The sequence below is a fragment of the Arvicola amphibius genome, chromosome 7, assembly GCF_903992535.2.
Source record: "Arvicola amphibius chromosome 7, mArvAmp1.2, whole genome shotgun sequence".
Lineage (NCBI taxonomy): Eukaryota > Metazoa > Chordata > Mammalia > Rodentia > Cricetidae > Arvicola > Arvicola amphibius.
In genome coordinates this window covers 102,033,619-102,060,470 of record NC_052053.1, presented here as the reverse complement: position 1 = coordinate 102,060,470, position 26,852 = coordinate 102,033,619, and the positions used below count along the sequence as shown (strand labels likewise).

The following is a 26,852-nucleotide window of genomic DNA, read 5'->3' as shown; positions in this document are numbered from 1 at the left end:
GAGGAATTCGAGACGTGCCTTTCTGACTCAGTGGCCGTGGTGACCTGCTCCAGTAAGGACCAGGACGTCCTTCATCTAGCCAGGTGCTTCTCCTGGGAAAGTCCAGGGGGCTGAACAGGTGTCCTCCCTAGTCGGAACCCAGTCTGGAGGTGTGGGCTGCCCTCTCGGCGTGAGGTCAGGCTGCTGACACTAGGGTAACCCCACCACGTGCGTCTTGGAATCTTGGAGCTCCAGGTGACGGGGGATGGGGAGCGTCCAGCGGGACCCACACGGCCGGCCGCGCGCGTTAATCATTAGCCACACGGACGGCTGCCTCCAGCCCGAACCCCAGCTCGCACGTCGCGCCAGGAAGGTTCCCGGTGCCCCCACTGAGCCGCCAATTGCAGGATCGCAGCCGCGAGCGCAGTCTCCACCCACTGGAAACATTCCTGGCCCGCCCCTCCCTGGCTCCCTCCCTCCCTGCCTCCCTCAATCCCTCCCTCCCGCGGCAGCCTGGGCTCCGTTCGGCCGCAACTTCCTGCCGAGTGCTGGGGAACTGCGCCCGTTTCGGGGACCCTCGAAGTTCGGTGCTCGTAGCGGGAAGAAGCTGGGACCGCAGGACGGCCAGCCGTGGGCGGGAGTGGCCAGCTGCTCCAGTAGCTTCCGAGAGCGACTTTCAAACTCGCGCCCGCTTTGCGGCGCCACCTGGGCAGCTCCGCGTTCCCTGCGCGTCGCGAACCGGCCAGCCGGCGGGGTGGCCACCGCTCGGTGAGTGTCCCTGGGTTTGCCCCTCTCCCTTTGCCCGTGCGCAATCGGTGGCACCCTTCGGGGTGCCCCAGGCTAGCCTTCTGTGGGATGAGGATGTGGTCCAGGCTTCATCGGACGCACTTGGAGGAGGTTGGAGCGCGGGAAGGTCGTAAAGGGGAGTCACTTTCTGTCCCCACCCCGGAAACCAAAGGAGCATAGGCTCGAGGTGGCTTCGCCGAGTTTGAAATACGGGCAGCTCTCGACGTTCCCGCCACTCCATTCCCCTTGAGTGCACTGGCGCCAGTGAGTTAATGCTTGCCCGGGACTGTGAGACCTTCTAGAAGGATTCGCCTCTGGTCCCGTGAGCCCAGGAGTGCGTAGGCACTCAGCCTGTTCCGGGTTGGTGCCACACGGTGCTTGCTCCTGGGAATCTCAGTTGCCTATTTGGGCGGGTTAGAGTGGGTGCCAGAAACGGAGTGTCCAGGACCTGCAAGCCTAGAGCCCCTCTCTGGCTGCTCCTAACAGCCTAGCCCTCCCACACTTCCAACTGGTTTGGGTATTTGTACCCTGCTCCCAGACCTTCGATTTGGGAAGTTCGGGCCAGGCTTGAAGGCTTCAGTTAGTTGTTCATGATGCTGTTTCGGTGGCAGCGTTTACTCTGAAGCTACTTTTGAAAACAAAAGGGAAAAAAAACCTGGAACGAGCCATGGAATGGTTGTAGGGTAGAAAAAAGCGGCTTTTCGAGGTGGTGCTGAAGATTGGATAAGAGCATTCATCTCAGTCACTCACTAAACTCTTGGTAGATGTAGGGACTGTTAGGCTTCTCTGAGGGCCCCCCAGATCCGACTGGCACAGTAGCACCTTACGGAGAACCCTACTCTTGGGGTTCCCAGTCTCCCAAGCCGTGCCTCTTCACACATTCCAGTCACATGGCCCTTGCTCAAGAAATAATTAGCATGGAGTATAATGACAGTCCTGAGAGAGAGATGCTTCCTGCTGTGTCTGGCCTTCCGGAGAGGTCCTTTCTATCCCTCCTTTGCTAGACTGGAATCTTGGGTCATGAAACCTCAGCATAAAAAGCTAGGGACTAAGCCGGGCGGTGGTGGCGCAAGCCTTTAATCCCAGCACTCGGGAGGCAGAGGCAGGCGGATCTCTGTGAGTTCGAGACCAGCCTGGTCTACAAGAGCTAGTTCCAGGATAGGCTTCAAAGCTACAGAGAAACCCTGTCTCGAAAAACCAAAAAAAAAAAAAAAAAAAAACCAAAACAAAAAGCTAGGGACTAAACACCAGAAAGTCAACAACTCTGTTACTATTATTCCTGTATGGTTCTGGGCTTAGACCTCATCTCCCATTTGTATGGGTACTTTTCACATGCTTGCTGCCTCTGCTGGCCCTCCCCTGCTAGGCTTATCCACGTGATGCTGGGAATTGGGAATGAAGTAGGGGCCTTTCTCATCCCTCCACTTAGTCTGGGTTGATAAGGGTGGGCTGTCTGTTTTAGAGCGGTGGCCCAGCCAGGAGAGTGGGAGCCCCACTGGACTGAGAGTCCAGTGAGTTTTTGCAGGAGGTTTAATGCTGGCCCTATTGAGTTACAGCGAAGATAGATACTGCTTTTTGCATACATAATTCGCCCATGGCCAGATCGCACTCTCTTCCCAGATCACTTATCTTTTCTGACTCAGTTTCCATACGGAGTACCTGTTTTTCTTTATAGGGGATGTGGTGACGATCAAAAGAAGGTGCCCGTGTGAGAAGTACACCATACATTACTATAAAAAAAGAAACGCTGTCTAGTGGCTGGCCAAGGGGCCCGTCAGTGTTTGCTGGATAGGCCTCATGCATCATAACACAGGACATCAGGAGCCGGTGGTGCGAGCTTACCCTCTGGCTTGCAGTATCTTAGTCTCAGAGTAAACACTGGCCTTACTAACTCCACTGCTATCTCAGGGTCACTGTGTTTACACCAGAACAGGCCAAAGGCCATGGCCTGCGAGGTGACCAGTCCTGGGCGGGGAGAAGGTGTGGGTCCCAGATGTGAGGCCTGCTCGCTACTCCCACCCCGCCCTGAGAGCCCCATGCAGGCTTTGGTCCCCAGACAGGGAGGGTGCTACAAGCTGTGACAGGCCCTGGAGGGTTAATTGTGAAGTCTTCTCTCTTGTGCTGGGGTGGAGGGGACTGTGGTGATGGGAGGCGTTGCTTTTGCAGCTGCACGCAGGGCTGACTTCAGCCCAGCCATCCGGGCCGTCCCTCTGGCCCAGGCCACTGCGATGTCCCGCCTCTCCGGCCAGCTGCATGTCCACAGGCCTTTGTTCAAGAGCTATAGCCCGCCCCACTCATTACTTTCCTCCCCCCAGTTTCTAGAGGCCTTCGGGCAGGGGGTTTGGCAGCTAAGAATTACGACTGACAGTGGAAAAACCCTTCCGGAGTCCCCAGGGTCTGACAGACCTGGCAGGCTCATTCTGGGACCCCCATCACTCCTCGGTACACACTCCTTCACTCTCCTTCCTCATCTCTCCCTCCTTACACTCGAGTGTCTTATATCTATTTTATGCATTCACCCATTATTATTAGCATCTTCTAAGTGTGAGTACTGGGCATTGGGGACACAGCAGTGAACAAAGTATGGTTTTCAGTAATTGTTGACCTGGTGGAGCTGGATTCTACTAGGGGCAGCTGACAGAAAACAAGATGTGTCTGTCATTGGAAGCATCTTAGAGAAAGTCAGTGTGAATTGTCATGGAAGACAGGAGAGACAGTTGTTCCCTAAGGAAGGGACTTTGGAGTCATTTAGCCAGGGGAGACATTTTTTCTACGCACGTCTGTCCCTTGAAACCCAGGTCAGCGTCCTGATGTGACATTTAAGATCAGGGGTTTGCAGTTGGACGGACCTGGATTTAAACCTTGGCTTGGCAACTTCCTAACCCTGCAGCAATCTGTGGACTAACTCCTTTGAGTCTGCTTCTCACCTGTAAAACGGAGTTAGTCATTGCGCCTACCACCTGTGGCGTGGTGAGAATCAGCAATGAGATAACTCGTCTGCGGTGTTCAGAGAGCCCCCGTGGAGCTACGCTGCCGGTTCTTTCTCTCGCCGAATTCCACAGACTGAGGTAGCAGCGATATTTCCTGCCAGTGCACTCACCCTGGGTTAAAAGCTGTGCATTTGCACTTTAAGAGCTGGGATGGACAGGAATGAATTCAAAAGGAGAGTAACTAGAAAGCTTGAGTCAATCTAGTCCCTTATGCGACCCGGGACAGCAGCCGGTTGGGGATGCAAGGCTCCTATTGGATGTGTGCTGGCCACTGTCCCTCAGATAGATAGGGTGGCTTAGGGCAGCCCTGGCCTGCCTCGCTATGGAATTCCCCCTGCATCCAATCAGCTGATGAATCACACCTTCGTCCCTAGTCTCTTCACTTGGCCTCAGTCCTGGAGGTTCTCCGTCTGTCTTCATCTTTACGGCATAGATATATTATACGGGGGTTAAGAATGGGGAGGTTAGGGAGTGGAAGGAGAGGGGTATACATTGTGAGCAGGCTGTGCAAGGAGAGTGAGCAAGGATGGCAGGACAAGATAGAGGTTCTGAGGCACCCTGCAAAGACTTTGATAAGGGCTCCCCAGGGACCACAATGAATTAAAAATGTAGAGGTCAACTTATGGGAGTCCTTCTACCACGAGGGTCCTGTGGATCAAGCTTAGTCCATCGGGATTGGTGAAAAATGCCTTTATCCACTGAGCCATTGTGTTGGCCCAGAAATTAGCATAGCCTTGTGGTGTTATCTAGGCTACCTTCTCTTTCCTGGGCTCCAGAAATCTCAACTCTCAGAATTTCAACTGGCTGGACTGCAGAGAAGCCCAGGGTCAGGCGTGTGCAAATCTAAGCCGTCTCCGCCCAACCCATGTGATGAGTCTCTTCCCCTCTCTGCTAGAACCACCACCCTCCTCCAGAGAGGTTTAATCTAAAATGTTGTTGCCAAAGCTTGTGGCCAGCGGTTTCCTGGGGGCCCTGCTCCTGTGCAGGAAGTGGAAGATGGGCTGCGGAGGGGCCAGGCCTAGGGAAGTGGTTGTCAGCCAGACCACTCCTCCCAGGCCTCTGCAGGCACATACATGCACAGCCGGGCCCGCCCTGTGATGAAGGAACTTTTGGAGACTGTCAGTTGGTATAGAGCCTCAGAGGAAGTTAGAAAGAGGGCCCTGCATAGCCCCAGGCATGTTTGTGACTTTGGTACCTTGAAGTCAGAAAGAAGGTCCAGTGATCCACAAGAGGCTATCCTGGAGATGCTAACCATTCCTCTGATGTCTGGGGACCAGCATGTCTTGCTAACTGGATATGGTTTGTTGGGTTTTTTTTCCCCCTTTGAAACCAGATCTGATGGACCCAGAACTCCTTTCTTTACCCCCTAGACCATTTTCATCTTAAACTTGCAGTGATCCACTTCCCTTTGCGTCCCAAGCGCTGAGGTTTGTGCCGTCATGCTTGGTCTTGCTGGCTTGTTTTGATTGGAAGCGCTCTGAGAGCTGGAATAGCGCTTCGCTTATCCTTGTCCTCATACAGGACTGGGAATAGCAGAAAACATGACCTATGGGGCATGACTGACTGGTGCTGGTGCTCCATCTGAGAGGAATCCTGGCTTGGTGGTCTCATATGCTCCAGGACTGTGTGAAGAAAGCAGGGGTGGAGTCCACACTGGGTGAGCTGTTGCCGTCTGAGAAGGCAAGTTAAAAGGAGACCAATAGCTTGATAGCTGTTTTGGCTGGCATTTGGAGAGGATGCTTGTATTTAATGTCATGATGAACAGCTCAAGAGCTGAACATAGAAACTGAACAGGGTTCTAGAAGGTGCTGGGTACATGGGGCTTTTTTTTTTAGAAACAGAGTGAGAATCCTGGGAATTTCTCTGATGACTGCTGGAGTCTGAGTTGAGATGGGAGAGAGGAATGAATGGAGGAAAAAAGTCACATGTTTGGTGTGTGTGTGTGTGTGTGTGCGCGCACGCATGTGTGTGTTCAGAGGACAGCTTGTGGGAGTTCTTTCCCCTACCGTGTAGGACCTAGGAATTGAACTCACATTGTCAGGTTTGGTGTCAGGTGCCTTTACCCAGTGAGACACTTGTTTTATTTTACTCTTGACCCCAAGGGGGTATCCTGTGCTATCTTTGTATATGAATTCAGCAGGCTACTAGGACAGTTTAAAAATTCTTATGTTGTAAAATTGACTCTGTTGTTTTTTAATCCCAGGCTAACATGGGACCTCCTCATATGACTGAGGATAACCTTGAGTTTAAGGTGTTTCTCCACTTCCCCCATACCTTGACTACTGGCACCCGGCACCACGTCTGGTTTATATGCCATGCTAGGGATTGGACACTCGGCTTCGTGTATGCTGGGCAAGCACCCTGCCGACTGAGTCACAACTCTGGCTCTCCTACCCTCTTTAAAATTTTTGAGACAGGATGTTTCTATGTAGTCAGAATGGCTTTTATTTATTATTATTATTATTATTATTATTATTTATTTATTTTTTCCGAGACAGGGTTTCTCTGTAGCTTTTGAGCCTGTCCTGGAACTAGCTCTTGTAGACCAGGCTGGTCTCGAACTCACAGAGACCCTCCTGCCTCTGCCTCCAAAGTGCTGGGATTAAAGGCGTACGCCACTACCACCTGGCCTATTTTTTTTTTTTTTTTAAAGCTAGGGGCTGGAGAGACGGCTCAGTGATTAAGAGCACCGGCTGTTCTTCCAGAGGACCTGGATTTGATTCCTGTTAGGTGGCTAGCAACTGTCCACAACTCCAGTTGCAGGGGATCAGATTTCCTCTTGTAGCCTCCACAGGCGCTGCACTCCTGTGAAGCACAGATGTACATGCAGGCAGAGCACCTGTACACGTGACAAAAATAAATGATCTTTTAAAAAAAAAAAGAAAACCTCATAGCTTTTACTCTTAAGGCTATGAAGACACTCCTCCCTCCCTCCCTCTCCCTCTCCCTTTCCCTCTCTCTCTCTCTTTCTCTCTCTGTCTCTTTCGTGTGTGTGTGTGTGTGTGTGTGTGTGTGTGTGTGTGTATAAACCAGAGACTTGAGCAACAGATGACAAATATTTATTGTAGGGAAAGGGGAACTAGTGTTCTTGCAGCCTCTATGTAGGTCGTTGCTACATCCCCAGTGTCTGTACATGGTAGGATTACAGTAAATACTTGTCAGATAAGCTTTATGCTGCTCTGTGCTAAACCTCAGGAATGGAGGTTTCTCCTTCACTTTTGTTTGTGTTTCTCTGGTCTCCAGTCTGGCCTTGAACTCACAGTCTTCCTGCCTCGTCCACCAAGTGTTGGGATTACAGACGTGAGCCACTGTGCCTGGTTTACAAATGATCCGTTCTTGGCTAAAGTGAGCGATCAGGACCTAGGATTCTAATTTTAACCTGGCAAGGCAGTGATGCAGGCAGCCTGGTATTGCAGCTTGCAAAGCAAAGGGAACCTGGAGTCGCTGGGACCCAGATTCCCAGGCCTGCTGCTGAGTTTACCGCCATGCAAACTGGGCCGGAACAGGACAGCAGGGTGTGCTTATAGCTTTGAATACATGTCCCATAATATCCCATAATACCACGCCCACCCAGCTGCTTGGCAACCTCCCTCACAGTCCTGCTCATCTGCTCATAGCCAGGGGTTGAGATGCCCGTGAAATCCACACCAGCCTCCTCTGAGCCGGTTCAGTTCTCCCCATAACCTGTGTCTTCTGTCTGAGCCCATTGCAGATAGGTAGCAGTGAGAGCTGGGAGGAAACTGGAAGAGAAAGGGAAGCCACTGTGGGGCAGCGAGTTGGCAATGGAAGCAGGCTGAAACAGAAACGCCAGGAAAGGCCGCGGCTAGCGGAAGGACCCAGGGTCATTTGTTTGCAGGGAATGGCTTGACACACCTTCCACCTGGGGCTCATTAGAGATGATGGACGCTTGGCTCGCAGCCGTGACCCTGACTCCTGAAGAAAAGGCGAAGCTGTGTGCCCTTAACCCTGACTACGGTTGGGAGAGGCAAGGAAGTGTAAAACATGATCACCAGTCAGGGGGCTGGAGAGATGGCTCAGCCGTTAAGAGCACTGACTGCCGCTCTTCCAGAGGACCCCGGTTCTGTTCCCAGCACCCATATGGCAGCTAACAGCTGTCTCTGACTCGACACACAGATAGACATGAAGGGAAAATACCAGTGCAAATAGAATAAAAATAAGTTGTTTTTTTTTTTTTTTTTTTTTTTTTTTTTTTTGTTGTTGTTTTTAAATATTCCCAGTCAGATTGGTTGGGATCTTAAGAGATGTTGAGAACTGGGTAGTGACCACCTCACAGCCCCCACATCCTTCCACGGTCTGGTGAATTGCCCAGGATCGCTGCGCTGACACTTCACAAAGATTAAATCTGAACTTTCCTTACCCTTTAAAAACTTTTTCTTTTCTTTTTTTTTTTTTTTTGGTGGCATTGGAAGTGAGCCCAGGGTCCTCTGCCTGCTGGGAAAGCCAGCCATCTCCGCCATACCTCGAGCTCAGGATTTGAACTTCCTAATGACTCCGGAGCCCGGAGCTCTTAGCTCTCTCAGCATTTTGAAACTGCACGTGTGGTCTTTTAGACTGTTCTCTGTGCTGTCTTTGTGGGGCTGGGGCCCGGGTTTGGGTTCAGTAGAGTTTCACAAAAACAGACTGCCAGATACCCCAGGTGGTGCTTGCCTCTGTCAAGACAAGCCTCTGTGCATCCCAGGCATCTTCTGCACCTACTGGCTTTTTCTGGGGCTGGAAAATGACAGGGAGGGCTGCCCTCTCAACTGTCCACAGGAATTCACTCCTTTGTGTGGGTTCTGAGCCCTGCTGAAGATGCTGAACTGTGTGGTCTTGGCGCCTAATGATCTTGCATAGTCAGTTTTCATACTTATTTCTCTCGTCTTTTTTTCTTTTCTTTTCTTTTTGTTGGGGGTGGGTGGGTTTCAAGACATGTTTCCCGTAGCTTTGGAGCCTGCCCTGGAACTTGCTCTGTACACCAGGCTGGCCTCGAACTCACAGAGATCCGCCTGCCTCTGCCTCCCAAGTGCTGGGATTAAAGGTGTGCACCACCACTGCCCGGCTTCATTTCTTATAGGAATAAGATGTTACAGATTTTACCCACTCTACTCCCATTTTAAATGTGTGGCCGGAATGTATTTTCTGGTTGCTGGTTTTCGGCCCTGGCAGGACAAGAAAGAGCTTTAGCATATGCATCGATGCCTAAGCTTTGCTCTGTATTTCATCATGGTCACAGACTGCTTCAAGAACCTTGTCTGTTACCATGGTTAACTTTGGAAGATGCAAATGATTTTTTTTTTCAAGACTAGCCACCCTCCATCCCATGGCCTGCCCTCCATTGCTTATTGGATGATCTACACTACCGACTTATCCTTAATGTTTCTTTCTTTATTATTGAGGGTTTCATTGAGGTGTATTTCACATATATTAAGTCACCCATATGCAGTGTATATAGATCATTGATTTTTAGTATCATCAGCAGAGTTGTGCAACTGTTGCTATCTAATTTTGTAACGTTATTGTTACTTCCAGAAAAGACCTGTCCCCATTAGCAGTCATTTCCAGTTTTCACCAGCCCCCGGCTCCAGGCGGCTACTGGAATACTTCCTGTTTCTCTAGAGTTGCCTTTTCTGGGCATGTTGTATAAGTGGAGTTTTATACTCTCTGTCTTTATGACAGGCTTTCCTTTGCTGGGCTTCCACTTCATCAGTGTCTCCTAACATGTGCCATGTTGTAGAAAGTAATTCATTTTTATTGCTAAGTAACTCAGTATTAGGTGGATATATTACATTTTGTGTATTTATCCACCATCTGATGGACAGTTCTGCTTCAGTATTTTTGTTTATATTTTGTTTTTTGAGACAGGATTTCTCTGTGTAGCCCTGGCTGTTCTGGAACTCACTCTGTAGACCAAGCTGGCCTCTAACTCACCGAGATCCGCCTGCCTCTGCCTCCCGTGCTGGGATTAAAGGCGTGCGCCACCACTCCTGGCGTCTTTGATGTGTGGCCCTCCCCAGTTAAAAAACATTTATTTGAGGCCGTTCCAGCTCTTTAGCTGTTATGAGCAGTGCTGTTGCATGAGGCCATAGCTCAGTGGGACTTGCCTAGATGCACAAGGCCCCTGGGTTTGACTCCTGGCATTGCCAGTAAGTAAATAAATGTTAAAAGTGAGGAATGCTGCTGTGGACATTAGATTATGTAATGCAGAGCCATCTTGGTGTGGGCATATGTTAATGATTTACTGAAGAGTAGGATTGTTGGGTCATATGGTAACCCTGTGTTTAATTAAAAAAAACCTTTGTGTATGAGTATGCGTGCGTGTGTGCATGTGTATGTGTGTGTGTGTGCGCGCGTGTTCATGTGGTTGAGTGTGTGGAGGTCAGACAACAACCTCGGATGTGGTTCCCTGTCTTTGACCTTGCTTAAGAAAGGGTCCCCTGTGCACTGCTGTGCACACTGAGCTGTCCCGTGTGTTCCTGGGAATTCGCCTGCCTCTGCTTCACTGTGACCTGCTTTCTCTAACAGGACCCCACCAATTAAACGGAATTATCTTGTTAAAAACTTATTGACTGTAAATGGAGTTTTATTTCTGTCCTCTCTATTCTGTGCTTCTGGCTCATGTCTTCTCATGTGAGCGTAACACAGTCTTGATGGCTGTGCTTTCGAGGGAGCCGGGATCAGGAGAGCTGAATCTGCAGATAAAGTTTGTCAGAAGTTGCCAAGAAAGAGAACTGCCATTTTTAACGCTGTTAAATGCTCAATATGGATAGACTATGAATGATTCTCTGTTCATTTGATGCTCTTTAATTTCTTTCTTTTTCCTTTCTTCCTTCCTTTCTTCCTTCCTTCCTTCCTTCCTTCCTTTCTTTCTTTCTTTCTTTTTTTCTTTCTTTCTTTCTTTCTTTCACAGGATTTCTCTGTGTAGTCCTGGCTGTCTTGGCCTTCGCTCTGTAAATTGGGCTGGTCTCGAGTTTAGAGACCTACCTGTGTCTCCCTAGTGCCACTGCCCAGCTCTTTAATTTCTTTCAACAATATTCTAGTTTGTGTATCAGTCTTGTACTTTTTTCTTTTGTATTTTTATTATTTATTTATTTATTTTTATTTTTTGAGACAAGGTCTCTCCACGTAGCTCTGGCTGTCCTGGAACTCACTATGTAGACCAGGATGGCCTTGAATTCACAGTGATCTTCCTGCGTCTGGGGTTAAAGATGTGCACACACAGACACACACCTCATTTAAAGAACATTTATTTGTGGGGCTGGAGATATGGCTCAGTGGTTAAGAGACCTCTTGACTGCCCTTCCAGAGCTTCTGAGTTCAGTTTCTAGCACCCTCATGGCAGCTCACAGCTGTCTATAACTATAGTCTCATGGAAACCAGTGCCCTCTTTGGGTGTTCATACATGTAGACACAACATCCATACACTCAAAATACATACATCAATGAATCTAAAAAAATTATTTATTTATTTATTATTGATTGATTGATTGATTGATTGATTGGGCTGCTTGAGGTCAGAGGACAACCGACGTTCCCTTCTTCTCCATAGGGTCCAGGGACCTGAACTCTGATGATCCATCAGGTTTGTGTGCTGAGCCATCTCTCCACCTTGGATTGTTGTCTTTTTATGTTTCCAGATTTTTCATTATTATTGTATAGGAACAGATCTTATTGTGTGCCGTGTGTTGGGTGTCTGTGGAGGCCAGAAGAGAGTGTCAGATCCCCTGCAGATGGCTGTCCATGCTGGGTGCTGGGACTAAACTCAGGTCCTCTGCAGGACCAGGAAGTGCTCTTAACTGCTGAGCCTTCGCTCAGATCCTTTGTAGATTTTAGAAACAAGGTCTTGCTGTGTAGCCCAGGCTGGCCTGGGATTTACTCCATAGCACAGATGGTTTTTCAGCACACCCATCCCCCACCCCCGGTTGCCACCTCCTAAGTGTTGTGATTATTAGAATTTTGTGTCCTGTTACATTGCTGAAATCTTTTACTGGACTTTGTGTATTGTGCCATCCAGAAAGAGATAATTTATAATTTGACTTTTTACAGTCTGGATCTTTCTTATTTATGTTCGACCTTGATAGCACAGTTCAACAGAATCAGAATAACTTGGGGAGTGTTGGTCCCTTCCCTATTTTTTTTGACGTTTGTAAATAATTATGGTTTCTTTAAATGTTTGCCATAGTTTAACATTGAAGCCCTCTAGTCCTGGACTTTCATTTTAATTTTTAAAATTACAAATTGCTGTCTGTCTTGCCAGAGTCTGTTCCTCCTGGACCCATCAGTAGTTTGTGTTGTTCTAGAATTTGTATTGTTTATACTATTTTATTCATTGGCATAGAGGAGTTGTCCATAGTTTCTTATACTTTTTCCTGTCTTTTTCTTTTCTTTTTTTTTTTTTTGAGTCAGGGTTTCACTGTAGACCTGGCTGGCTTGGAATTTATTCTGTAAGTCAGGCTTTTATTTACTCTTTTACACTTATTTATTTGTTTATTGTGTGTGTGTGTTGGGGGTTATGCTCATGCTGTGGCCTGCATATGGAATTCTGAAGATAACTCCCAGTAGCTGGTTCTTCTGCAACTATGTGGGTCCCAGAGATAAGCTAAGGTCATCGGGCATTAGCAGAAAATGCCTTTACTCATGGGGTCATCCTGCCAGCTCCTTGCAATCACGGGATGCTGAGAGATGGACACTTCAAAGCAAGATAATTTTACAGATCTGTATTTACTGGTGGTGATTAAGGTGGGGTAGAGGAAAAGACCAGAAGGCTTCGCCTGTCTGGCTACTGTTTATTGTGTATGTCTCAACAGTCACCTCAGAGACACCTCATCCACACCCCTCTACCTAGCAAAGATCCCATCCCCCCAGTGACACTGTTTTTCCTGTTTTTTCTTCTGCTTGGCACTTAGGGCTGTACTGAAATCTATTAACTGTTTACTGGTATGGCCATCTGCCCCACATCACCTGAGTTCTTCAAGAAGCATTGGGTTGCTGGTGTTGCTGGTTGCTGTCCCCAGCACTAGCATATGATTTATTCTGTGATCAGACATGAGGGATCCCCTGCCTTTGTTGGGGGCACTGATTCCTGGGCCTCCCACACGCCAGGCAAGCATTCTACCACCGGGGGGGGGGGGAAGGGGGGGTGTATTTCAGCTTTGATTCCGTAGCATCAGCTGGGCTGAGTATGGCCAGGCAGCAAGCAAGTGAGCTATACCCCCCCCATCCCGCCCGCCTTCCCAAGCCTATCTCTGTCTCCTCTGCCAGGAGGACCCCTCTTTCCTTTCTTCACTGTAGTCACCCACAAAATGCCATCCCTCTCCACATTGCCCACACACATCAGCCACCTTCTGGCAATTCCTTACACAGCTGCCAGCACAGTTGACAAGACCTGGAGAACGAGAAGGGCCCAAACCTGGAAGACCCAGACTTGCCACCTGTGGTTTTATAGCAGGGTGCATGCAGAAGCACCTCAGGATTCTTGTCCCTCACCGAGTGCAGATCACCCCCCACCCACAGCCACAGAGTGTGTGGGCAGAAGAACGACACTCTTTTGTGTTTGGTCTTCTGCTGGCCTCACAAGTGCTTTCTGTCTGGAAGCGTCTATGGGTGAGTTATCAATTTCCAGGTGACTTTGTTTGGGCCTCTTTCTGGGGTTGTCACACTGTGTGGGAACTTTCTCCCAGTAAAATGAAAACTTTTAAAAGGAGCAGGAAAAAAAAAATATCCCGTGGGGGGACCCAAGGGGACGGTTTACCTACATTCCTTTTAGGCTCTGGCTCCTGGGTCCTGTGTATGAGGAGGGAGAGGCGTGTGTTGCTTGTGAATGGATTGCCCAGGGATCTGGAGTCCAGCAAACCCCGGCTCCCCACTTCCCTAGCTGCGTGGTCTTGAGTGGAGGAGTGTTGTGGGCATAGCGAATGTGTCAGAGCAGTGCCTGTACGCCCTCAGGAGATTTTAGTTTGGTGTCTGGGAACTAAAACTGAGGTGCCCGCGCCTCAGTTTTCCTGACCTGGATAATGTTGATGCCTTCTGTTCCACCCTCCAGCTTGCTGTTGTGCGGACAGAGGGTTAATAGCCTTGGGCTGTATCGGCCTGAGTGGGGGAAGGTGCCCCATAAATGGAGCATTGTTGTGTTGGTGACTGATCTGGCTTTGTTTGAGTCTTCAGTGTTTGACTTCCTGCATTTTAGTATCCCGTGTGCTTAGTCTCTGGAGATATTTGTGGCCCTCGGCTGCACGGTGCTTACCCCCTGGGGCTGTGGCCCGGGTCCTCACCCATTGGGAACCTGCTGAGTTGTGGTGGGAAGCTGCATTTCCTTGGTGGCTCCTCCCCACCAGCAATCTGGAATGAGAGAAATGTAGCAAGTATGACCCACACGTGGAACTGGTTCTGAATAGGACGTTTATTAAAGAGGTTTCACGGGAGGCAGCGGGCACTTTAATTCCCAAGGCTGTTGGTGGCAGTTTGCTGCTCGCCCAGCCCAAGCCTGTTAACTGCTGGACTGCCGCACTCCTGGAGAGAATGCAGCTCCCTAGCCCCTGGCCACCTTCCCAGTGTTTCTCTTTGTGTTGGGATGGGAGCCCTTTTGAGGAAAGCGGTAGGTACCCTCTGGGGCCAGGCCAAGGGGGTCCGAGTGGGCTGCAGGTGGGACTCTGGGAATCTAAGCCTTTCTTGGCAACCTCTGGGGAATGTGAACAGCCACAGGTTTGGGACACAAGGCAGAGTCTCCCCCGGAGGTTCAGAAATGGAGAGCCATACCTGGTTCAGGGGGTAGATGAGTGGACTCCCCTTACCTTGTCCTGGGTGCTTCCAGTAGGTTTGGTCTTGGGACTGGGAAACAGGCAGACAATCCTGCAGAGTGTGGAGTGCTTTACTTGGGGACTTCCGAGGTATCTCCTCCAAACATTCACAGTTGGTGGGAGGGGTGTGCTCGAGATCTTGGGTGATCCCACTGCCCTCATACCCGTACACATAACATGCATACTGGGAAAAGCATAGCTAATTCCTCATTTCTTCCTGAAGTTTCATTTGCCCAGAATCCACAGGGAGGTGGTTTATTTTGGGTGAAATCTAGTGGCACCATTAGTAGAGGAGGTGAGAACTGGGTCCTAGATACCCTAAAGTGTACCAGGCCGGATGGGGTCAGAACCTCGTTTGCATAATAGCTCTGGGCAGCAGGTGCAGGGAGCTGGGGTAGAGACCCCTGCTTGGACATCACTATCTCTTCCCTTTGGGTATCAAGGCCTGTCTCTTCATGGAGTAGACTGCCACGGGGCTGTGCCTCTCCTTGTGCATCTCCTTGCCCGGTGTCCCGCGTAGCCTCTGGGGTTTGGCGACAGGTAAGGGAGCTGTCGAAATTCTGGTCTTTGTGTGCTCTTTACTAAGGGAGAAGGCTCCTCTCTTGTACTGGAAACTGGTTGGATGAGTTCCCCTAGTCCTCTCTGGCTGAGGCCTCTTAGCCAGGATGTGAGGGACTGGGGGATGGGAGTGGAGGGGTTCGTCTGGGGCTGCAGCTCTGCTTGGTAGGAAAGTGTGTGAGGTCCCCGATCTGAAGACCTAGCCACCCCATGAGGATTCACACTTGTGTGTGAGTCCCTAGGGCCTGCCTCGGAAAAGCCACTCCCCTAACCCTGCGCTAGGATCCTAAGGCCCCTGGTGGAAGCCCAGGCAGTGGAAGAGGGTGGGTTGTGGAAAAGCCAGGGTGAGGAAGCTGATGGTTTAACTAACTGCATCGTCCTGGAAGGAGTTTGTTTCCATTCCTGAAGGCTCATGCTTAAAATTTTGAAGGAACCGAGACTGGGGGAGATACACTGCTGGCAGCCTTATCCCCAGTTCTGATGTGTGGGAAAGGAAGGTGGCGTGTGGTGGGGGGCAACCCCCCAGATGTTAAGATTCATATGGACCCTTCCCCAGCCCAGATGAGGGCTCTGGGCCTCTACTCCCTGAGGGAGATTCCCTCCTGGCTACTACCTGGAATCTCAGTGGCTGGTCCCCGTTGGTAGTGGCCTAGGGTTGTATGGGATTGTGTCAGGCCATACAGTCCCTTTGTAGTCCATTCTCTTTGAGATAGGGTCTCATAGCCCATTTTAGACTCAGACTCCCTATGTAGCTCAGGGTGACTTTGAACTTCCTATCTTCCTGCTCCCACCTCTGGTTTTATGTGTTGCTCCATCTCAAACCCAGGCTTTCCTGACAGGCAAGCCATTGAGCACTGAGCTACATCCTAGCCCTTCTTCCTGCTTTCAGAAACATCCAATTTATGCATTGCATCATGTCGCCTTGATCTTAGATCACACATCTTCCCCACTGCATGCGAGTATTTCTTGCTCCTTTTTAGACGGTGCTCTCTCTGCCATACCCAGCCCCCTTTGCTTTTTTCTAGAAAAAAAGGACCTGCTGTGGAAAGTCAGCAGGACCTCCTGGGCCTCTGCATTCTTTTCGGAACCCTTCTTGGTCCTGGGACAACTGTAGCTGCAGTCTGCATCCCAGATGGTATTTTTTTAGTGCGTATTCTCACGCCTCCTCTCCCAGCCTGTTTGCACCTGTCCTGGTGTTTGATCTTCCAGACCTGCCCTAGTAGTCCTTTTCCCACAAAACAATCCAGATGCCCCCAGGATACACAGGATCCCAGGCCTTTCTCTGGAGCTGACTTTTGATGACCCTTTCAGATCTCTTCATCTGGATTAGTCATGGGTGTTGACTCAGCCAGAATGTCTTTTCCTGCAAGGCTTGCGGGTCCCAGGCACACTTGGCTTTCTCTAAGCATCTTTTGTGTATTCATTGTTCATTTCTGCGCTAGCTCTCAAGGCATTGTTACGTAGATGATCTGCATACATTCCTTTTCTCCTAGAATTCAAGTTCTTCAAAGACAGGGTAGTGTGTCATTCATTTTAGTGTCTCCAGGGCCTAGCATCACGCTCAGAAGTGTTGAGTTCCTAAGCTGGAGGCTTCTGGAGCTCTCAGGAAGCTCATAAACTCCACTCTCTGGATTTTTGTTTTGTCTTCATGATACAAGGCCTTGAACCCGAGACCTGGAGCATGCTAGCAAGCCCTCCACCTAGCTGTCCCCCAGCCCATGCTGCCACTTTACCTCTTTTGGTAATAGAATGCGCTCTTGTGAGTTGGGTCTGTGTGCGATACATTGTTACAGTAGGTACTGAATAAATGGCTTGGTGAGTGAGTGAATTCTGAAGCTCAGAGCTTAGGAAGGAAGGGCAGCTATCATTATCTCTGAGGAGGGTCATCTTGGAGGTACAGCCAGTGTTTGGGGACACAGTTAGGGCCCCTTCAGAGGCATCTTAGTTACTGTTCTGTTGTTGTGAAGAGACACCATACCCAACACAGCTTATAGTAGAGAAGCATTTAATTGGGGGCTGGCTTACAGTTCCAGAGGGTGAGTCCGTGACCATATGGCAGAGAACACAGCTGTAAGCAGGCGGGCAGGCAGGCGGGGCACTAGGTGTAAGCTTAGAGTCTACTTCTGATTTATAGGTCAGAGGTGGGATAGGGGAAAGGCTGGGCCTGGCCTGGGTTTTTCAAACCTCAAAGCCCACCCCCAGCGACACACCTTCTCCAACAAAGGCCACACTTCCTAATCCTTCCTAAACAAATCTACCAACTGTGAACCAAGCATTCACTGTCTGAGCCTCTGGGGGCCATTCTCACCCAAACCACTGCAGCTGGCGACAGTCCTTGGCTCCTCTGTACTCTTTCTTTCTGTTTGATATTCCCCTTGACTTAGGAACACTGTCATCTTTGCTGCATTGACTTTTGTCCCCTGTCCTAACGCTCCACCAGAAGCTGTACTTAAAACCCAGGGACTAGCGTGAAGGATGGGATTGGTTGGTCGCTTATTTGTACCTTTGCTCCTACAATGCTTTGACTGTCCTGTTGGACTGGTGGTTCCCCAGGACCCAGCCGCCTCACCCTATGGAATGCTGAGGAATGTGTCCCACTGCGATAGCCCTGGGACTTTCCCTGACCCGTGCTGGCTATCAGTCGAACTGCTCTTGCGAGGTTATGAGATCATGGTCTGAACTGTGTTGGGCCCCTAGACAGATAAGCACTGGTTTAGTGGGGAGGGATAGCACAGGCTGATTCACCGAGTTTAACTTGAGCCTTTATTGTTCTTATTTTACATTTATTTATTTTGCATGCATAAAGGGATTGAACTCACTGTCATTTGGCTTGGTGGCAAAGCCTTTACCTGCTGAGTCATAGTTTGAGATATGGGTGGGTAAAAAATAAGGTCTTCGTCAGAATAATATTTCATCCTCGTGCTTTTGGGGCTAGCGTTTTCCCTCGGGTTCTTGGTTGGGTTCCTGTATGCTGATTGTGCAGGTTGCTTGTGTACTCCAGTCTTGGTGACAGTCAGTGAGGTTGACAATATTGTAACCACTTTGCTCCTGGACAACTAGAAGCTGAAGGCCACATAGAGTTGTGGGAAAGTAGAGGACCTAGACTTCAAATCAGGTCTACCCGGTTCCAAGACCCGTGGTATAAATTCAGTGCGTTTTAACCTGTTTCGTGCACACAACATCTCTTTGCCGCTTCTGAGAACTCTGCTGGCCACAGTAGATTCCAGCTGTGCGTCTCCTGTGCCTTTGAAGCGGTCTCAGGAACAGATGCTATAGCTCTGAAGGTGTGGCTCCTTTTCTCCTTTTGTAATTAGCTTCCTATCACCCTCTTCTAGGCCTCAAAGCAAGCAGCTCCCCAAATGAGGGTGGGGTGAGGGGCACAATGACTAATAACATGGGTAATTTTTCAGGACTGGGCCTTGGAGTCATGTCCTTGAAGTTTGCTAATAAGTAGTACTGGTTGTACTTGAGTGGAGTGTGTGTGTGTGTGTGTGTGTGTGTGTGTGTAAGTACTAGATACTAGAGATTGAACCCAGGACTTAGTACATGTTAGGCAAGCGCTCTACCAATTAGCGACATCCCTAGCCCCGCCTGATCCCTTTAAATCTAGGATGAGGGGTGGTGGGAGAGAACCTCAGTGGTTAAGAACTGCTGACTTGGGTTTAGTTTCCAGCACCCACATGGTGGCTCATAACCATCTGTAACTCTAGTTCCAGGGGATCCAACACCCTCTTCTGGATTCCATGGGCACCAGTTACGCAGGTGGTGCACATACATTCAGGCAGACCACACATACACATAAAATCAAAATACAAAACAACAATAACAACAAAAACAAAACATTTTTAAACCTAGAGATGTGAGAAGTGGTGGCTTCCGAGCACTTGAAGTGGGTTTGCAGTTGCCTCTGGCACTGACTTCTGGGACCTTGGCTGCTTCCAAGGCCTTGTCGGCTTCCTCTCCTGCTACTTTGTATCTTTTTCTGTAAATGGCAAGATTTGCCAGAAGCTGTAACTGACTAACCCCAGCAGTGAGCAAAAGTACCTACCTTCCTCTGGGTAAGTGAAATGTCTTGGTAGGCTGCTTTTATATAATATATATTTGAGGGGGGGATATTTATAGGGAGGCCTTATCGTTGCAGTCCTGTGTCTAGACTTGACTGCTCTCGTCTTTCCTCCAGTCTTTTATGACTGATCGCTGAGTCTGTGGCACGGCAGGGAGCCTCTGCCGGGCCAAGTATGACGAGGTTGTCGGGGTGAACCATCAGTCACTGGTGCTGGCTGTCTTGGCTCCAGGGACTCTTGCTGGCGGTGACTAATGTTGAGTCCTTCCAGGAGGAACTAGCTTAGGTCGCAATCTCAAGCACAGTGTAGCTGTTTCTTGACTGTGGGAACCGTGAGAGGATTCTAGGTCTGATCTTGCAGCTCTCCCAGTGGGCATTCAGACTTTAGTCCAGAAGAAATGCTTGCATGTGTCAATCTCATGGATCAATGTGTCAAGTGATACCCAGGATCATTAGAGTGGAAAGAAGCACAATAGCTTCCTATTCTGCTGTAACACACACACACACACACACACACACACACACACACACACACACTTTTATTTAAAGCATTAAACTTTGCTTTAGATTTTTTCTTTTTATGTGTAGGAGGGTTTTGCCTGATTGTATGTATGAGGTCACCACACGGGTGCTGGGAACCAAACTTGGGTCCTCTGTACAAGAAAGTGTTCTTAACCACTGAACTATCTCTCCAATCTTCAAGTTAGGGAGGATAGAATTTACTCTGGGCCCATGGGTGTTCGGAGCTGCTGCACCCTTTGACTCGTGGTTAGATTTCTGACTCGGGCTTCTGCTGCGTGTGCCTTTTATGATCATGCTGGGCTCACTCAGATAATTCAAGATCATCTCCCTTCCTCAGAATACTTTATTTGATCATGGTGTGAAGTACCTTTAGGTGCTACAGGTTCCAAGGATTGGGATGAGGATGTCTTCGGTGGGGGACAGTATTTGGCCAACAGTAGAGAGTACATTAAATTGGAGGGATTAGAAATGGTTGAAGCAGAGTGATTCTGAAAGCAAGCAGTGGTTGGTCTAATGTAGAGGGAGGGGGTCTGGGGGACTTCCCAGTTTGAGAAAAAGCATCCTAAACACAGGCTTAGGTTATCGGGGGAGGGGCAGTAGGAAGTAGGAGAATGTTCCTCCCTCTGAAGCAGGGTGCCAGGGGCTTTCCTTCCCTTCCAAGGCTAAGCTGAATTTTCTGGACTCCCATCAGGAGGCCCAGACAGGCCTCCTCTGGAATTCAGGTGGGAGTACCCCACTGACATGGTCCTTCCTAGCAACCGTGGTCTTGTTGCCTCTCATTCAGCCAAGGGCTGCTGCTGCTCTTGGGTGGTGGGAAAATGAGTTTGAGCCAGCTGGGCTGGGTTTGGGTGGCCCAGAAACCCTGGTCACACTGTTCACACAACCTCTCCAGAACACATTGCTCACATTGAACACAATCACTCCCCAGAGAGTGTCTCGGGGATTCAGGGCTCTTGAATCTCTAGGAGGCATGGAATGGACCCATGAGCAATACACTGGGGATAGTGGCAGAGAGCCACACCTCCTCAGAGCTCTCCCTCCCTTGAGAACCTTGGAGGGGTGTGTGTAGCTTTAAGAACAGACCGGCAAAAGCGAGGCTTCTGGGAACACTTAGGAAGTAAGTATGATGCAGGGGTCTGCTGAGCTGTGGGGAGAGCCCAGCCCAGCGGTTTGTGGAGCTCGCTGGAGACCTCTGAGGAAGTTCACGTTGCTCCTCACCCTGTTTGAATGGAAAAGTTGTGCCTGTTCTCTGTGGCTTCCTCCTGGCCCTCTCTAGGGAGGTTCTGAAAGTGGAATTGGGGTTGCTCTGGGGAAGATCAAAGGCCCTTTGGCTACCCCGATCTTGAGAGTTTGGGATGGGAGGCCAAGGCGGCCAGTGGATGGAGGCTGTATTGCCATCTCTGGGGAAGGACTGCCATCTGTGTGCAAAGGGGGGCCTAGGGACCAGTTACCTTTGCAACCCCACCCCCACCCCTTTTCTCTGGGCTGCTGGGTAGGCGTGTTGCTGTGGGGCTTCAGCTCTTGGGTATTGGGTGAAGGGCAATAGGTGAAAGGTTAGCCTTTCGGAGCCAGAATATTTTCAGGGAGTCTCCAACCTCTCCACCTGCCAGACTTGGGGTCTGTGCCAAGCGTGCTCTTCACCTCTCCTACCTTCTCCGCTTATTCTCCAGAGATGGGCTAAGGGAGTGTAGCCAATTCTTGGGTGTTTCTCCAGGACCTTCAACAAGAGAGTTCCAGAAGGCTCCAGGGGATTCTTTGGGGGAGGATCTTTTGTGGAGGGAAGAGGGTCTTAATTCCCTCAGTGAGAGGAGGCCTGAGGACAACACAGAGACACTGGCAATGTCTGGGGACTTGGGGGTATCCCCCTTTGGGTCAAATTGAGGGCACAGTACTGAGGCATAGTTGGAAGGGAAAGGTGTGGGACTTGGCTCCAGTTTACTGCTGGGAATCCAAGGACCTGTTGCAGCCTGCCTGCCTCCTTGCCTGGGGAGCCCAGGGAAGGTCCTTGGGAGGTGGAGCATACACTTAACACACGTGTGCATGGAGGAAGGGAGTAGATACATTTTAATTTAGATAGGGAAGGAGGGGAGGAAGTGGAAGGAAGGGAGGGAAGGTGGGTTTCTCTTCCTGTCCCTGGATTCTTTGGGAGACGTCTCAAAGGGCTTCATAGTGTAGGGTTTGAGAGTCGGTTCTCTAGAAGGTTGGTTTAAGGATTGATACCTGACAGGGTTGAGTCAGGCAGAAAGATGAACTTGGCCTCTGCAGGAGACATCTGGAGGCTTGGCTGTGGACAGGTGGGCTTGACTCTTGACTGCTGCCTTCTTCAGAGGCAAGTTTAGTTTAAGCCTGGCAGTGGTGGTACACACCTTTAATCCCAACACTCGAGAGGCAATCAGATCTACTAAGTTTGAGGCCAGCCTGGTCTACAGAGCGAGTTCCAGGACTACATAGAGAAACCCTGTCTCAAAAAACAAAAACAGAACAGACAAGGTTGAGGAACCAAATTCTTGTCCTGGTATAGGGTGAATCTTGGTGGGTGCTGCTCATCGGGTAGGAAGGAAGGACAGGCTGCCCTGCCCAAGGGAGCATTTGGGTAAGATCTGGCATAGGAGTCTGCACTGTACACACAGCAGTGATGTGGGGTGGCCAGCCTAACCATCCACTCTTGAATCCTGCTCTAACATACTCACCACCACTTGAGGTTCTTTGAACCCTTTGTGGTCTCCTGCCTAGGAGAGGTGACCTTATGATCATGCGTAGGACCCTAGATCACTGCAGTATCATCTGAGACATGGAACGTCTGATCCTGGGAATCCTTTGTTCACTGCCTGCCTGTGGCCCATGACCTCTTGATCCAGAGTCTGTATTGTCCCATGCCAGAGCGATTGTCAGAGGCCATCCACATGGTGCAGATTCAGACAAGCCTTCTCAGCCCTTTGGATGGTCACGATGCCCTTGTAGCTTATCCTACATCAAAGCACTGGAAACCAGGGGCCATGACTAACGCATCGGGTATGGCCCTGACAGGTGTGAGGTCCTTTAGGGAGGTAGTGGCTGGAGTCCACATGCCCAAGTCTGGTGGGCTCCACACTTAGTGCATCTGTACAAGGGCACTCTAGCGCCCACTGAGCGGTGTTGTTAGGTGAGACTCAGCACCCTGCAGCTCTTAGATCATTGAGCAAGTGACTCATCTGTTTTGTTTTGGCTCTGGGGGATTCAGGCAGGTACATTCTGCTTTCAACAGGACAGCTGGCTTTGCAAACAGGTAGCTGTGTTTAACTAGAGAAGTGGAGTCCCTATGAGTGGCTCTCAGAAGGTTCCTTTCATAGAGTAAACCCCTGATAGTGTGTGTGTGGGGGGGTATAAGTTAGGTCTGTAAGGCTTATGACCTTACTGGCTGTGACTTCCTTTGGGGACTTGGGTCTCTTCCGTTTAGCCTCCCCCAAAGGAGCTGACATGACCCCAGGGCTAATCTGGGAAAGATCTCAGGCCATAAATCTTTGTCTGGTTGTTTTTCCAGCTGGGACCGATGGGACTAGAGGTCAAGGTCAGGGTAGAGTTTGGGCCCAGTCTTTCCACAGAAGGGTGCAGCTGGTTAGCATGAAGTCTTTGAGGGTGGGAGGAAGCGGCGGCAGCACAGGGCTCCTGAGTGGTCCCCTAAGGCTTAGCTTCCTGTGTCGTAGGCAGAGGCAAACACCAGCACCAATCCTAGAGCCACCCTTGGCCTGTAACTTGTCACGTGATAGGCACCTTGCTCTGCATAAAATCCCTTAGCTGAGACTCAGGGCCGAAATGCTGTGAGAAGGGCCTGGCTGGGTTAGTGTTGACCCATAAGTGGGTCTGAACACGTTCAACTTTTAGCTTAATAAAGCAACAGTCTGGGGATATGGCTCCATCGGTAGACTACTTGCCTAGCGTTCACAAAGCCTCAGGGTTGAGCCCCAGCACCCCATAAGTTAGGTCGGTGACTTGTTCCTGTAATCCCAGGAATCCGGAGATGCAGGCAGGAGGACCAGACGGTCAGGAACATCCTTGGGAGTTGGAAGCCAGCCTTGGGTATTAGAGACCCCGTCACAAAACGGAGAAAAAAAAACTTTGCCAAAAAAAAAAAAGTCAACTTATTTGCCATTGCTACTCTCCAAACTGGTCCTGATGATCCCTGCTTGTGTAACTGTTAGCCCCGGGCAGAGGGTCTCAAGCGAATCACAGTCACACAGTGAGTTAACAAAAGAGAAAACTTGAGGCAACAAGAGTGCACAGCAGAGGCCTCCAGGTCTGCCGCTTATGGGGAGGTTCCTAGAGAGAGAACGTCTAGCCTAAGACGGGAAGGTCGAGAACGATGTGGAGTAGGTATGGAGGAGAAATGGCAGGCAGAGACGGCAACGTGTACAAAAGGCAGAACACAGGTCCTGGTTTCCACGTCGGGGTAGAGACACAAGAAAACAGGCTGGAGTGGCCACCGCATGTTATGGATCCTGTTGGCCAAGGCTGATCTGGCAGCCTCTGAGTCCTAGGGACTGTAGAGGTGAGAGAGGTCCCTGGGGTCCTCGCCTCCTCACCAAACTGGTCCTAATGATTCAGGCTCCTCCTCTTCTCCCTGCTCCTCCCCTGAGGAAATAGCAAGCCATGGAGGGTCTGGCAGCTTTGGTCCCGTGGGTAGGCATGAGGTGTTTTCTCTGGAGTGGGTTGTGAGCATTACCATCTGCTCAGGGAATAAAGTTCACCTGTGACTGTATTTGCCTCACCTGGGTGCAGCTTCCTGCCTTCTATGCCGCTTTGCCCAGCCGTGCTGAGGGAAGACTCAGCTGTTGCTCAGCCCTGGGGAATTTCCTGGCGTGGCTGAGTCAGGGGCCTGCCTACACCCGGTGCCTGGGAGTGGGACAAGGGGTAAAACTGGCTCATTCTTTGCCGTCCCTTCTCTTCCCTCTCAGTACAGGTGGAGCCACTGGTGCTCCAAGATGTAGCAATTTTTCAGAGAGTATCACATGCTGGTGCAACCCTGTTAGGAGTCTGTGCTGGTGGGAGGGCTCAGTGGGTGAAAGTACCAAGCCTGATGACGTGAACTTAATTGAAGACGTGAAACTAATGGCAGGAGAGAACCAACTTCCACAAGTTGTCCTCTGACCTCCACATGCACACACACACACACACACACACACACACATACACATAAATACATAATACATTTTTTTAAAAAAAAGCCAGCTTTTGCAGCACTCGGGTGGCAGAGGAAGGCGGATCTCTGTGAGTTCGAGGCTAGCCTGGTCTACAAGAGTTAGTTCCAGGACAGGCTCCAAAGCTACAGAGAAACCCTGTCTCAAAAAAACAAAAACAAAAACAGCTTTTAGCTCATCCCTCTGCAATGACGGCCAGCAAAGACTCAGACAGGCAGGCACATTTTGATAGCTGCCTTTATCATCATGTACTGATGATTTGTAGAGCAGTCACTGTGCCGTGCACCGGGCTCCAAGGGCAGGTGGCAGGTTGCATCACCTTGAGGATATAGCTCTGGGGTACACTGTTACAGGTAAAGCCCTGAGAGGCCAAGCACTTTGCCCAAGTGGCAATGCTTGTTTGTCTTGTTTCCTTTCTGCATTTTTTTTAAAATGATAGATGTTTAGATATGAAGCCGGGGCTAACCTGGAACTCACTGTATGGCTGAGGATGACTTTGAACTTCTGATGCTCTTACCTCTACTTCCCTAGTCCTGGGGTGACAGGTGTGGGCCACCATGCCAGTAGGTTTTTTTTTGTTTTCGAGAAAGGGTTTCTCTGTGTAGCTCTGGCTGTTCTGGAACTCTCTCTGTAGACCAGGCTGGCCTCAAATTCACATCCGCCTGCCTCTGCCTCCCAAGTGCTGAGATTAAAGGCGTGTGCCGCCACCACTCAGCCATACCTGGTTTTATGTGATGCTAAGAATTTAACTTAACGGCCTTGTGCATGCTAGGCGAGTGCGTTATCAACTGAGCTATATTCTCAGTCCCTAGGACTGCGTTTTGAGTTCTTTAGAAGGTACCCTAGACCCTCTCTGCTCTTCTGAGAACTTACTGTCTCCTAGTGTAGACCATGTATCTCCACCCTGGGGAAGACAGAGGCTGAGCTGCTGAGATCCAGAAAGGATGTAGCTTGAGCATCCTTGCCAGTAGTGTTCATACTTTGAGGGAATGGCTTTTCTCGGTGTTTAGACTTTTTATTGGCATTGTTTGTTAAATTACCTCCATTTATTTATTTGGGAGGTGGTGCGCATGCCGTGGCACACATTTGGAGGTCAGAGGTCACCTTGCAGGCTATCGGTTCTCTTTTCTCACCTCGTGTGTCTCAAACAAGGAGCTCAGGTTGCCAGACCTGGTGGCAAGTGCCTCTACTTGCTACTTCGTCTCACTGACCTTATTCTTAAAATATATAAAAGTTAATGTTTAGCATCTTAGCCATTTGTAAATGTGGTTCAGTGACATTAAGTCCCTTCATGTTGTCCCCACATCGCTATGCGTTCTGGAGCTGTTTTCATCTCCTCAAACTGGACTTTGTACCTGCTATCAGTGACTTCCCATTGTGTGCCTTCCCTGTCTCCAGCAACCTCCCTTCCTCTTTCGGATTCTGTAGCTACTCAGAATTTGACCCTCCATCTGTCCGTTTTATTCCAGAATCTCCCCGAGGTGACAATCCCGGGCAGCGATGCCAGGATGCCCGTCTCCACTGCCCTCCACCAAGATGGCAGCCAGGAGCGTCCACCCAGCCTAATGTCCACCACTTCCTCATCTGGCTCCTCCCGTGACAGCCACAGTGCCATGGAGGAGCCCGCCAGCTCTGAGGCTTCAGCCCAGAATGGGACAGGCTCCCCTTGGGGCCGGCACGTCCCCAATAGCAACAACAACTCCAGCGGCTGGCTGAACATGAAGGGACCCCTCTCCCCTTTCAACGGCCGTGCAGGGACAAGTCCTGCCCACCACAAACTCAGCTACCTGGGCCGGGTGGTGCGAGAGATTGTGGAGACAGAGCGCATGTATGTCCAGGACCTGCGGAGTATTGTGGAGGTGAGTGCTGAGGCTGGGAGGGGCTGGGCAGCTCTCAGTGGCCCAGCTCTTTAGTACAACCTGACTCTGCCCCAGGATGGAAGGCTCCCCCTGGACTTCTCTCTCTGTTCTGTAATCTGCCTCCCATG

The 26,852-nt window shown here is 50.1% G+C and overlaps 1 protein-coding gene across 8 annotated transcripts in view; it reads left to right on the top strand.

Moving 5' to 3' along the window:
• The first annotated feature begins 473 nt into the window (after positions 1 to 473).
• Positions 474 to 26,852, top strand: part of Plekhg3 (pleckstrin homology and RhoGEF domain containing G3) — a 45,859-nt gene continuing 19,480 nt past the window's right edge. For 7 of the 8 annotated variants that reach the window (XM_038335767.2, XM_038335765.2, XM_038335763.2 and 4 more), the window contains exons 1-2: positions 474 to 747; positions 26,335 to 26,724. In XM_038335767.2, coding sequence (XP_038191695.1) covers positions 26,374 to 26,724 — 351 coding nt within the window. In that variant the 5' untranslated portion in view covers positions 474 to 747; positions 26,335 to 26,373. Of the gene's footprint in view, positions 748 to 971; positions 1,030 to 26,334; positions 26,725 to 26,852 lie in introns of those variants that run through there. The other variant, XM_038335762.2, reaches the window with a different exon arrangement.